The sequence below is a fragment of the Hippocampus zosterae genome, chromosome 14 (genome assembly GCF_025434085.1).
Source record: "Hippocampus zosterae strain Florida chromosome 14, ASM2543408v3, whole genome shotgun sequence".
NCBI lineage: Eukaryota > Metazoa > Chordata > Actinopteri > Syngnathiformes > Syngnathidae > Hippocampus > Hippocampus zosterae.
The window spans coordinates 15,574,854-15,587,311 of NC_067464.1; the positions used below are offsets into that span (position 1 = coordinate 15,574,854).

A 12,458-nucleotide genomic window follows, 5' to 3' on the forward strand; every position below is an offset into this window, starting at 1 on the left:
ATATTGATGAACTTGTAGAAAAGATAAGACACCACAGAGTATCAGCCTCAGCCTCAAAGAAGTGAATATTACTGTGCAATCACATATTAAGAGTTTTACTCACTTCAAGTTTAAAAATGAAAGTATAATATTGACTTTCACTGTGTTGCTTCTCCTCGAAGTTTTGGTTAATACATTTTTGCACTTTATTTTATTGTATTTAAATCCAATTATGTTTTTAAAAAATTATTCAAGTAAATGATCGAAAATTGCTATTATTTGTTTTTCTTGTAAGTAAATTTAGCCTACCGGTACTTTTGCTAAAAGAGAAATATGGGCTATTGATGGTGCCTTGAATAATCCCGGCTTCTTTCATTCATGTTATGGGTATTTTTATACAAAGGAAATTAGTTTTTTGTGCCTGTTGAAAATTAAAGTTTACTGACAGAGCCATAAGAAAATGTTGCTTTATTTATATGATCATATTGGAATGTATTTGTTAGGTTTTCAGTCAATTAACTTTGGTTCAATAAACTATATGTGGTCCTTTTTCAATTTTTCAAAGAATATTCGATCAGCCCTCGGCTTGCAGCAAATTTTTTTATCTGGCCCTATGGCCATTTGACTTTGACACCCCTGCTGTACAGTATGAAGTGTCTTTGGGATTAGGATTGTTTGATTTAAAAAATCATTATTTTAAATTCCAATTGAAACTAGATAAAAATGAACAAATCAATACTTTTCTATCTATCTATCTATCTATTTTCTAAAAATTATTTTTTCATGAATGGATAGAAAATTCGAATGTTGCTTTACAACATAACCAAAAAATGTAACTGATTTATGGGTGTTTTTTCCTAGTTTTGTATCATCAAATTTAATAATTACATATTCATAAGGTGTTACAGTACTGTGTACAGTAGAGATATTATTCAGTACAGTATTGTTATGCTTCAGATGCATTTCATGCATGTAAAATGTGAAGTTAAATTATATATATCGAAACTACCTTTTTAATAAGAGTATAAATGACTTTTTTAAAACAAGTGGAGTGATTAATATAAAAAATATATATGTTGATGTTAAACAATACCAAATAAGTGTATGCTCATATTTATGCACTATGTACAGTATTAGAATAAAAATAGAATAACATATATGTTTTGTGTGTGTGTGTTTACTTCTGACATAAAATTTGCTACAGTGAAAAACCCCCTGTTGTGAAATATTTCTTGCTGCAAACATGATTTCTTCTGATAGCAACGCGGAAACCCGCAGCGTTTCCTCTTGTTTTATGTTGAGAAAAGAAATTTCATCTCTGCTGTATGTTATACATACAGCACATTTGACAATAGAGTTTATCCAATTCAATCCAATCCAATTTCGTTGTAGAGGAGTTTGACTATATCCCGTAGTTGTTTCCCACAGAAGGAAATTCAGTCATAAGGAAAGATAGGACTCTGCGAATACGATTCCTTACTAGAAAATACTGTATCGCTCAACTTCTGCTGGTCAGATCACAACCCATCTGCAGCGATGCACTGGCTAAAATGGGTGATCAACAACACTCTGGTCCAAAAACAATCAAACCCCCTCTACGTGAAAATAGAAGATCTCATTGATTAAACATTTTTCATAAAATGAGAACAAGATGATAAAAATCGGTCAAGGATTTTTGCCACTTTATGTCATGAATCAGCCCAAATTGTCCAGAAATCATCCATCCAGCCATCCATTTTCTGACCCACTTATCCTCACAAGGGTCATGGGGAGTGCTGGAGCCTATCCTAGCCGTTTTAGGGCAGTAGGCGGGGGACACCCTGAACCGGTTGCCAGCCAATCGCAGGGCACACAGAGTTGAACAACCATCCGTGCTCACACTCACACTTAGAGACAATTTTGAGTGTTCCATGAACCTGCCATACACGTTTTTGGAATGTGGGAGTAAACCAGAGTACACGGAGAAACCCCACGCAGCCCCGAGGAGAAAATGAAAACTCCACACAAGGGAGGCCGAAGCCGGAATTGAACCCTACACCTCTGCACTGTGAGCGCTAACCACTCGATTACCGGGCCGCCCAAGAATAAATCCACATGAAGAAATTCAGGATTGACAAGAATTAGAGCAAATAGATTGTAATAACATCGGTCTTTCTTTCAGATTTCCGAATCATTACAACCATCATATACGTTTCAAGAAATAATTGCATCCAGTTCATTTAACTAATTCTTTCATCGAGAAAAATAAAATCTCTGTTTGTTTTATCAGATGAGAACAAAAAGGAATTACACACCTACACTACACATTCCAGGACAATATACCTTTGACTTATCTCTAACAATCTGTTCCAAGAATGGGAAAATGTCATCTAAAATTGAAAATAAGAAAATACTCCCAACAATTATGAGTACATAAGAGCAAACAAATTATAAAAAAAAAGAAAAATGTGTGTGCTATATATACAGTATACATACACATTTTGTGTGTGTGTATGTGAGAAGTTGCCGTCCCGCACCAATTCAATGTCAATGGTATTGCATTGTAACTGATTTATGTTGTGTTCAGTCACTGTCCATGATCTTAAGCACCAAACATAGGTCCCAAGAGTCACTTTTAATTAGTTCGGAACTGTAACATTTTAATGAAGCTTGTATTCCGTCTTTGTGACATTTTCCATGACTGCAGCCCTAAACCGGGTGTGTGTTCAGCAGTAGACACACCAATAGATAAGATTGAAGAAAATATATGACCCCGGAAAAATCATACGCGAGTATTTGTCAATGGCGTGCGTGTTTTGGATGATGTTTAGGGTACGTAGACTCTTCTTCTTCTTCATGGTGGTGGATTCACTGCTCACTGATAGGTGAACCACCATATGTTCTGTTTTTTCGGACACATCGTGCATTTCTTCCTGCTCCTCCTCCGGCACCATTGGCTCTTCGGTGTAGCCGGCAAGACTGTTGGTATCGGCCTCGCTATAGGTGCCATCTAACATTGCCATGGTTCTTGTCTGGGAAATACCACATGTGCAGGGCAGTGACTATCAGGAAAGAAAAAAAAAAGCAATTATTTCATGAGAGAACAAAACAAATACTTAAAACTACCTGTGATTGTTTTTTGGGCCGAAAATACTTTTTTGGAGAGGACCTCATATTCTAAAAGTAGTATTTGTTATAGCAAAGCTACTGTAATATAATGCAATTTGTTCTTTGAATTGCAAAAAAAAAAAACTTGCATAACATCAAAAGTGTCATGGTTTTGTCTGTTTATGTCCACTAGGTGGTATTGGAAGGCTTCTCCTCCAGAGGCACACCGATATCACATCATCAGCTCTCACCTGCTTAAAAGGACGATCAAGGCGTCACTTGTTGTTGGATAATTCTGTAGTGCTCACGACTGTTTTTTTTAAACCTTCGACGTTCTCGATCACAGTCTCGTATTTGTAATTCCTAGTTTTGCTCTCCGCTCCTTTCGTTGTTCATAGTTATTCTGTGTTTTTTTCCCGGCTTTTAGCTTTTCCTTGTCTTTTCACGACAAAAGATAGTTTGTGTTAACATTCCCTTCTTGCCTTTGGAAGCACCTTTGGTTCGTCTCGCTAGTATCGGGTTCCTTGTTACGTGCGTTTTACATTGTACTTTGTCGGTTTTTGTGTTTTCTCTTTGATAAAAGTATTTTTGTAGTTGATCTTGTCTCAGTCTGCATTTGGAGGGACTAGTTCTGTTCCAGATTCCAGATATTCCGGAACATCACAAAAAAAAAAAAAAAAAAAAAGATTAAGTGTGAAAAACAAAAGTTAAGACATCAGATATCCTTTCATTTATCCATCAAAAAACACACACTAAATGTAGAGTGGTTCTACAAATGTCAGTCATTGGTGAAAAGGACACTTTGATTCCCTCCTCATCTATAACTGCTTCAGACACAAAGTGTATGCTGGAAAGTGGTGAAGAATGCACGATTGTCAGTCAAATGTGTTGTCTTGTACTATTTTGTCATTTTATGTTACCGTATTTTCTGCACTAAAAGATGCACTGGATTATGAGGGGCACCTTCAATGAATGGCTATTTTGTAATTTTTTTTCATACATTAGACGCTTCGCATTAAAAGGCGCAATCTACAATGCCTCCATTAGATGGTGCTACGCTCCTTACATTCAACTCGAGAGGCGTTCATGACTGCCTCTGAAAAATGTAAATTAACTATTACTGGACTTAAATGAAACTACGAAAATTGAAAATAATGCATCAAAACAAACTCAAGTGAGGAAATCACAAGATTAACTCTATATCCCCCCCCCACCCCCCTACAGAATTTATTTAGTGATTTCCTCTCTTGATTTTCTTCGTGGTTTCATTGAAGTAAGAATTAATTTACGTTTTTCGGAGGTGGCCATGAACGCCTCTCGAGTGGAACGAAAGAAGGCACGGAGACGGACAAAGATGTACAGTACCTATATTTGTTGAGACTGTGAAAACTATTAATAAAGTGTGCGTTTGAAAAAAAACCCACAGCTCTCCTTTTATCAACAAATACCGGTGCGTCTTTGTCCGTCCCTGTGCCTTCTTTTCTTTTTGTCAACTCGAGAGGCGTTCATGACCGCCTCCGAAAAACGCATTGGCATTTCCTTTATCATAGCTCAAACAGTACGATCAGATAAGAAAACCTTTAATAGCCTCACAATGGAGAAATTTGCACTTCACAGCAGCAAAGTTATGAGAGGAAGAAGTAGAAGGACAAAATAAATAGGGCTGCTGGATAGGCAGCCACTCGCGCGGAGTCATCTTGAAGTCAAAATAACACAGCAAGATGTCAGTAGTAATTATTTATTCCTTTGTTGTGTATTCACAAATGATGAAATCACACTATAAATTCTGTGGTATAAATTCTTTTGTGATATCCTCGCTTGCTTTTCAGTTTTGATGTCTTATTCTCAATTTTTGTAGTTTCATTGAAGTAATCGTTAGTTTTTCGGAGGCGGTCTTGAATGCCTATCGTGTCGAACGAAGGAAGACAGACAAAGACGTACCTGTATTTGTTGAGACCGTTTTAAAAAATTAACACCACAGCTCTCCTTTTTTAGGAGCTGTAACACAAACTTATTTAATCAAGCAGCGACACAGTTCACTGAACCAGCAGCAAGTTATAACATTGGAAGCATGTCTTCAGGAAAGAGCCATCATGGACGACCATACAAAAGACGCACTGGATTTTAAGGCGCTCTGTGAGCTTTTAAGAAAACTTTTTGTTGCGTCCTACAGTGCGGAAAATATGGTAACTTTTCTTTTGATGGTGGCACGGGCACCCGCTGCTCCTCTTGCTGTATGTTGTCTTGTGAGGAAAGAAATTTCTGTGCTGTATGCTGCATATATAGCACATTTCACAATAAAGTTGTACTTGATACTCATGACAAAGACTGTCATGTGTTTGCCCTGTGGTTGGATGGGTTCTCCTTCTTGCTATCTTAGATGCAGATATGGGATGGTCTGTCTTTGAAATCACCCCTATGATATACTGGCCATCAGTTCAGGTTCTACCGGTTATTTCAGAATTGTCCGTGACAGACTTCAACTCAACATGGGCAATTGTTTCGGTGTACTGATTGTCGGAAATTATTCACGCAGTTTGCCCTTTTGTCCAACCTTTGAGCTGTCTGTTAAAAAAAGGCTGGAAACCAAATAACAGTTCCACATCTCCATGAGAACCAAACCAAAAGACATACAGTAGGTCAGGGGTTAGCAACCCAAAATGTTGAAAGAGCCATATAGGACAAAACCCCCTAACCCCCAAAAAAGCAAATATGTCTGGACCTGCAAAAAAATAAAAGCCTTCTATAAAACTTACAATGAAGGAAACACATGCTGTATGTACTGTATGTAGGAGACTGGACTGTCTCAGAATTGTTTGTTATTCATCCCTTTGTTGTGTGTTCACAAACGCCCTCATAGAATTTATTTTGTAATTTCCTCGCTTAATTCTTTGTTTTGATGCATTTTTTTTTGCTTTTCTTATTGTCAGTGAAGTAGTGATCATTAATTTCCATTTTTCTGAGGTGGTCTTTAAACGCCTCTCGAGTCGAACGAGAAGAGAGAAGGCATGGAGTCGGATGCAGACGCATCTGTGTTTGCCGAGACTGTTAAAAGCATAAATAAAGTATACATTTTAAAAAAACAACATCACATCTCTCCTTTTTCGAAGCTGCAACATGTATCTATATCTATTTGAGCTACAGTATATTAGCCGACTATCAAAATCATTTTTCATTTTCAAACATTTTTTATAAAGCTCCAGGGAGCCACCAGATGTCGCTCAAGAGCCGCATGCGGCTCTGGAGCCGCGTGTTACCGACCCCCGACATAGGTATGTAACGTTTGTCAATAACCAAAACATGCTGTAAAATGTTGGCTAAATAAAGCTGTTTCAATATCTGCTCGTTTTCCACGATGTTGGCACGAGAGAGTGAGGGATTTCTCCTTTCATTAGCGAGGATGTTTAAGACATGACAGTTTCACATCGTACCAAACAAACCAGGTGAGACAAACTAACCTGGGATCGTGCACGTTCTCTCATTTTCCGTTCCCGACGGTCTTGGACAGTGGACAGGTAGTTGACCGCAGCATACTCCAACACAGATAAGAAGACGAAGACAAAGCTGACCCAGAGGTAAATGTCCACTGCCTTGATGTAAGATACTCGAGGCATAGATGCATTCACACCAGTGATGATGGTGGACATGGTTAGCACAGTAGTGATGCCTAGACACAAGATACAGAACATTAAATTACACCTAACGTTTTGAAATGCCACACCTCATGTACATTCATTCATTCATCTTCCGAGCCGCTTGATCCTCACTAGGGTCGCAGGGGGGCTGGAGCCTGTCCCAGCTGTCTTCGGGCAGTAGGCGGGGGACACACTGAATCGGTTGCCAGCCAATCGCAGGGCACACAGAAACGAAAAACCACACCTCATGTTCATTCATTCATAAATGAAAACATAAAGAAGTTTCTTTTTCATTTTAATGTTATTTCATACTACTGGATGGAATGCCAGACAATGTAAAATTATGCAGTTTGCGTTTCACTGAAACAGTGGTTCTTAAACTATGAAACATTAGTCCAGTCGTTCTTAACCTGTGTTCGATCGAACACCAGGGGTTCGATGAATCGGTCTCAGGGTTCGACGGAGCCATGGAGTTTAAGACACACCCGACTCAATATGTCATTTAGTTATGACACGCCCATTTGGCCATCGCTGACTGCAGATGATCACATTACATTGCTTGTCCAATCAGTGCTGCGGGAAATTTAGTTCGCTCAGTCGTCGACGTGTGACTGATGAACATGAACAACATGGATTCACATGCATCACAGAACATGATGGGACTCAGCGTCCTATCTGCACGATTTGTCAGGCCAAGTTGAGTAACTCTCATCTTGCACCGGCAAAACTGAAGGAACACTTCTTGGATCATATTTTTATTTTTTACCAAGGGTTCGGTGAATGTGCATATGAGCTGGTTGGGTTCGGTATCTCTAACAGGGTTAAGAACCACTGCATTAATACTTGAATTATTTAATCAGAAAGTATTGCAAGTAAAAGTTATATCATTAAAAAAAAGATTTTTAACCCTGGAGAACTCAAGAACCCTTTTCTTCTTTGGAAAATGATGAATTATACATTAAATGACTGCTATATGTTCATGAGAACACCAAAATATATGTTTTTCCAAATATTTCATGATTGAATCCTAATTTGGGATTAGGGCCAAATTTGACCCATTGGGATTTAAGGATAGCATTTGAGTAGCAGAATTTACAGTATATTGGCCAAATTTGACCCCATAGGTTCCCCAGGGTTAAAATGCATTTAAACAGCCTGGATAGCACAGTGACAGACAAAAATGTACACTTTGTCCAAAACTTCCAGTGCCTGCTCTTTGGGAAAGAAGCACACAAGAGGTGGTTTGAAAAGAAAGCTGAAAGCTTTGGCAAAAAATGAACACACAGTGGTTCCCTGAGTGTGTGAGGTTTACTGGAACTTTGTATTTTATTGTTAGCCAGTCAAAAATATTACAGACAACCAGCAGCATAAAAAAGTCATTGCTGCATTTGAAGAAATAAAAAAATCACCTTTAAACGGACATAGCAAAGTATGATGATTAGCACCAACGGAGTTGGGCCATTGTCTGGACTCTCAACCCAAAGCCACGTCAAATGATAGTTGAGCCATGTGTCTTCAAAAAATTGTCAGTGTAGGAAGATTAACATCATCAATACTAAAATTGTTTCATAAAAGATACTACCCCCATTGCAAAAAGAGATCCAATTTAGAATGTTAACCTTAACCTTCAATCCGACAATGCATCCTAAAATAACTAATGAAAGTTCATATGATTTTCCTTTATGATTAATAAAAACTGTTCATAATCTTGTACACCATTATCAAGTCAAACACAACATGATAATGCCTTTGGGACTGAGATGAAGTTTGGCTCAACGTCACTATGGGAGTCCAAAGAGAAGCCTGATCGTGGAATGTGTGAATAAGTGTTGCACTCTCTCATATTAAGTCTATATCTTGTTTTAAATGAAAGGACCACACCTCAGTTGCATACTATAATCCAGGTCCAACAACAACTACAACAAAAAAACAGCAAATATAAAATCAAACTTGACAAAATCTCTCTGTTATTGTCGAACAACGGGGAGTCAAAAACTACATTACTACCGGCTGTAATGCCACCCACCTGTAAATCCAATGTTGGGTGAGCGTAGCCGTAATTCACAACAAATAATATTTCAACTGCTATTTCCAATTGTTTGTCACTAGCCCACTGATAACCTGTCCAAATCTGACTGGATTTAAGTCACTGACATCATCATATATGATTCATGATCATATGATTGAAATCGCAGTATGGCCAAGTACGGACCCACACCAAATGTTGGGCAATTAATTCTGAATTTGAATTTCTTGTCAGATTACTTTTTCTGTAAAGTAATCTGAAGTAAAGTAATCTATCTATCTATATATCTATATATATATCTATATATATCTAGAGAGAGAGAGAGAGAGAGAGAGAGAGAGAGAGAGAGAGAGAGAGAGAGATCACGGAAACCAATGAGCTGATATACGCTTCAGCATCAGTGATCCTCGAGATGCTTGGTTACAAGAGCAACCATGGGAGCCATGAGATACGTTACCCACCATGGAAAAGACGGTTGGAGGTTAAGATCAAGGTGGCTCGGAAAGATGTGAGTAAATTGACGGAGGCCCAGAGAAGTGTGATGAAAAGGCTAATACCCGAGAGGTACATACAGATGACCATACCTGAAGCACTCGAAACTACCAAACAAAGGCTCCAAGCCTTGTCCAGCGGGCTAAAGCGGTACACAAAAGACCCTGAGACAGGAGCACAGTGACCTCCCTGAACAGAACCCAGTTACCATAACAGTGGCAGACAAAAAGGTGCAGTCCCATCCAACTATTGACCAATAAACTGTCTCTCCACAACATGGAAGCAAATGTCAGGCATCATTGTGGCTAAGATAAGTGGACACCTGGATCAATACATGAGCGAAGCACAGAAGGGCATTGGTAGAGATACCAGAGGAGCCAAACATCAGCTCCTGGTTGACAGAACAGTCGCACAAGACTGCAGGTCCCGACATACCAACCTGTGCACAGCCTGGATTCATTACAAGAAAGCCTATGACTCGATGCCACATACAAGGATCACTAAATGCTTGAAGTTGTATAAAGTGAACAGGACCCTAAGAGCCTTCGTTGCGAACTCAATCAGGATGTGGAAAACCACACTTGAAGCCAATGGCAAGCCACTTACTCAAGTGTCCATCAAATGCGGCATATACCAAGGTGATGCACTCTCCCCACTGCTGTTCTACCTAGGAATGAACCCCCTAAGCCAGGCATGTCCAAAGTCCGGCCCGGGGGCCAAATCCGGCCCGCGGTCGAATTTCATCCGGCCCTCAGCCCCTGTCATAAAATCAGTGCCGTCTGGCCCGCAGGTTGGGCGCAATGGAACACGTGTTGCATTGACTGAGGTCTCGTAGACTGGTGAGTAATGTTTCATAGAGTACTGCTTCCCTCTAGTGGCTAAATGAGTAATAACATTCACTAAATGAGTAATAGCATTTAGACACTAGAGGCCATCACTCACGAGTTAACAAGACATCACTCCGTGTTTATATTGACTGATATGTCATATTTCAAATGATCCTTGTATTTGTGGATATGTGTATTGCTTGTTCATTTCCCTGTTGTTCGAGTCAAAGGTTTTGTGACTATTGAAAAGTCACGGTAATACATTTTATGTTTCAAATCAATCAATTTGCACTTAGGAGACTTCTGTTTCAGAAAAAGTCAAGTGAATAAGCAGTTGCATGTGATATACCTGTTTCAAATGAACCAAAAGAAATTCTTAAGATTGTTAAAATAAAAATAAAAATGGAAATGTGAAACAGACTGGCTTACTAAAATTTGTTGAACAATATTGTTGTTCAATGTAAAGAATGTCAGCCAAGATTGGCCCCCCGACATTTTACCACATAAAATCTGGCCCCCTTGGCAAAAGGTTTGGACACCCCTGCCCTAAGCCAAGTAATCACCAAGACAGGCTATGGATATCGCCTCAGAAATGGAGCTACGATCAGACACCTCCTCTACATGGATGACATAAAGCTGCATGCTAAAAGCGAAAGGGACATAAGAGCGAAAGGGACATAGACTCCCTGATCCACACAACCAGGATCTCCCTGAAGGAACAATAGCAGACATTGAGGACAGCTACAAGTACCTCGGTATACCACAAGCCAATGACAACCTCGAACTGGCAACAAGGAAACGGCCAAATACCTCCAGTGAGTGAGGCAAGTCCTAAGAAGCGAGCTCAATGGCAAGAATAAGACCTGGGCAATAAACAGCTATGCCCTGCCAGTGATCAGATACCCTGCAGGAATAATAAGGTGGCCAAAGGAAGAGATTCAGATCACGGACATTAAGACCCGAAAGCTCCTAACCATGCATGGAGGGTTCCATCCCAAATCCAGCACCCTGAGACTGTACGCAAGCCGTAAGGAAGGAGGCCGGGGACTAGTGAGTGTGAGAGCCACTGTTCAGGATGAAACATCCAAGCTCCATGAATACATCAAGGAGAAGGCTCCAACGGATGATGTACTCAGAGAATGTCTCAGATAATGGGGAACAGAGGATGAGGTGCTGGAAGAGGGACCATCATGGGAGGACAAGCCCCAACACGGGATGTACCACCGGACCATAACTGAAGTGGCTGATCTCAAGAAGTAATATCAGTGGCTAGAGAGGGCTGGCCTGAAGGACAGCACAGAGGCACTCATCCTGGCCGCTCAGGGGCAGGCCCTGAGCAGCAGAGCCATTGAGGCCCAGGTATACCACACCAGACAAGACCCAAGGTGTAGGTTGTCCAAAGAGGCACCTGAGACGATCCAACACATAACTGCAGGGTCTAAGATGCTGGCAGGGAAAGCCTACATGGAACGCCATAACCAGATGGCTGGCATAGTCTACCGAAACATCTGTGCGGAGTATGGACTGGAAACCCCAAGGTCAAAATGGGAAACACCTCAGAAGGTGGTGGAGAATGACAGAGCGAAGATCCTGTGGGACTTCCAGATCCAGACTGACAAGATGGTAATGGCGAACCAACCAGATATCGTGATCATAAATGGCAGAGGAAAGCCGTTGTAGTGGATGTAACAGTCCCAAGTGATGGAAACATCAGAAAGAAGGAACACGAGAAACTCGAGAAATACCAAGGGCTCAGAGAGGAGCTGGAGAGAGCCTGGAAGGTAAAGGTGACATTCGTGCCTGTGGTGGTCGGAGCACTCGGGGCAGTGACGCCCAAACTAGATGAGTGGTTGCAACAGATCCCGGGAACAACATCAGACATCTCAGTCCAGAAATGTGCAGTGCTGGGAACAGCAAGGATACTGCGCAGAACCCTCAAGCTTCCTGGCCTCCGGTAGAGGACCCGAGCTGAATGAGGGACGGACAAATTAAAAAAACATTTTTTTTAGATAGATACAGTATATATTGATATAGATATATGGATAGAGAGAGAGAGAGAGAGAGAGAGAGAGAGATAGAGAGAGAGAGAGATATTGCCATCCTGTTCCAATGTTACTAGTTTCTTGGGGATTGGGATGATGGTGGGTGGACTGTTTGATGCAGGATGGGACCTCACACAGTTGCAGAGATCTGTTGAAGATCTGTGTGAAGACCAGCGCAAGCTGGACTTTCAGGCAGGAGGGGGACACCTTATCGAACCCTGCGGCCTTCTTGATCTTCTGCTTCTTGAAGAGCCGTCTCACGTCCTGTTTGTGGATGTCCATGGCAAGGAATAAGGTCTGGGATGTGGATAAGGTAGTTTCTGGTGGCTGTGGCCAGGTGTAGGAAGTGGAGGTGTCCTTTAAGAAATCT

The 12,458-nt window shown here is 40.6% G+C and overlaps 1 protein-coding gene across 1 annotated transcript in view; it reads right to left on the reverse strand.

Annotated features, from left to right (window-relative positions):
• Positions 1–2,141: 2,141 nt before the first annotated feature.
• The window catches only part of gabrr2a (gamma-aminobutyric acid type A receptor subunit rho2a), a 69,271-nt gene continuing 58,954 nt past the window's right edge, over positions 2,142–12,458 (reverse strand). The window contains exons 8-9 of the mRNA XM_052085764.1: positions 6,525–6,733; positions 2,142–3,020 (exon numbers count right to left, since the gene is read on the reverse strand). Coding sequence (XP_051941724.1) covers positions 2,685–3,020; positions 6,525–6,733 — 545 coding nt within the window. The 3' untranslated portion in view covers positions 2,142–2,684. The remainder of the gene's footprint in view (positions 3,021–6,524; positions 6,734–12,458) is intronic.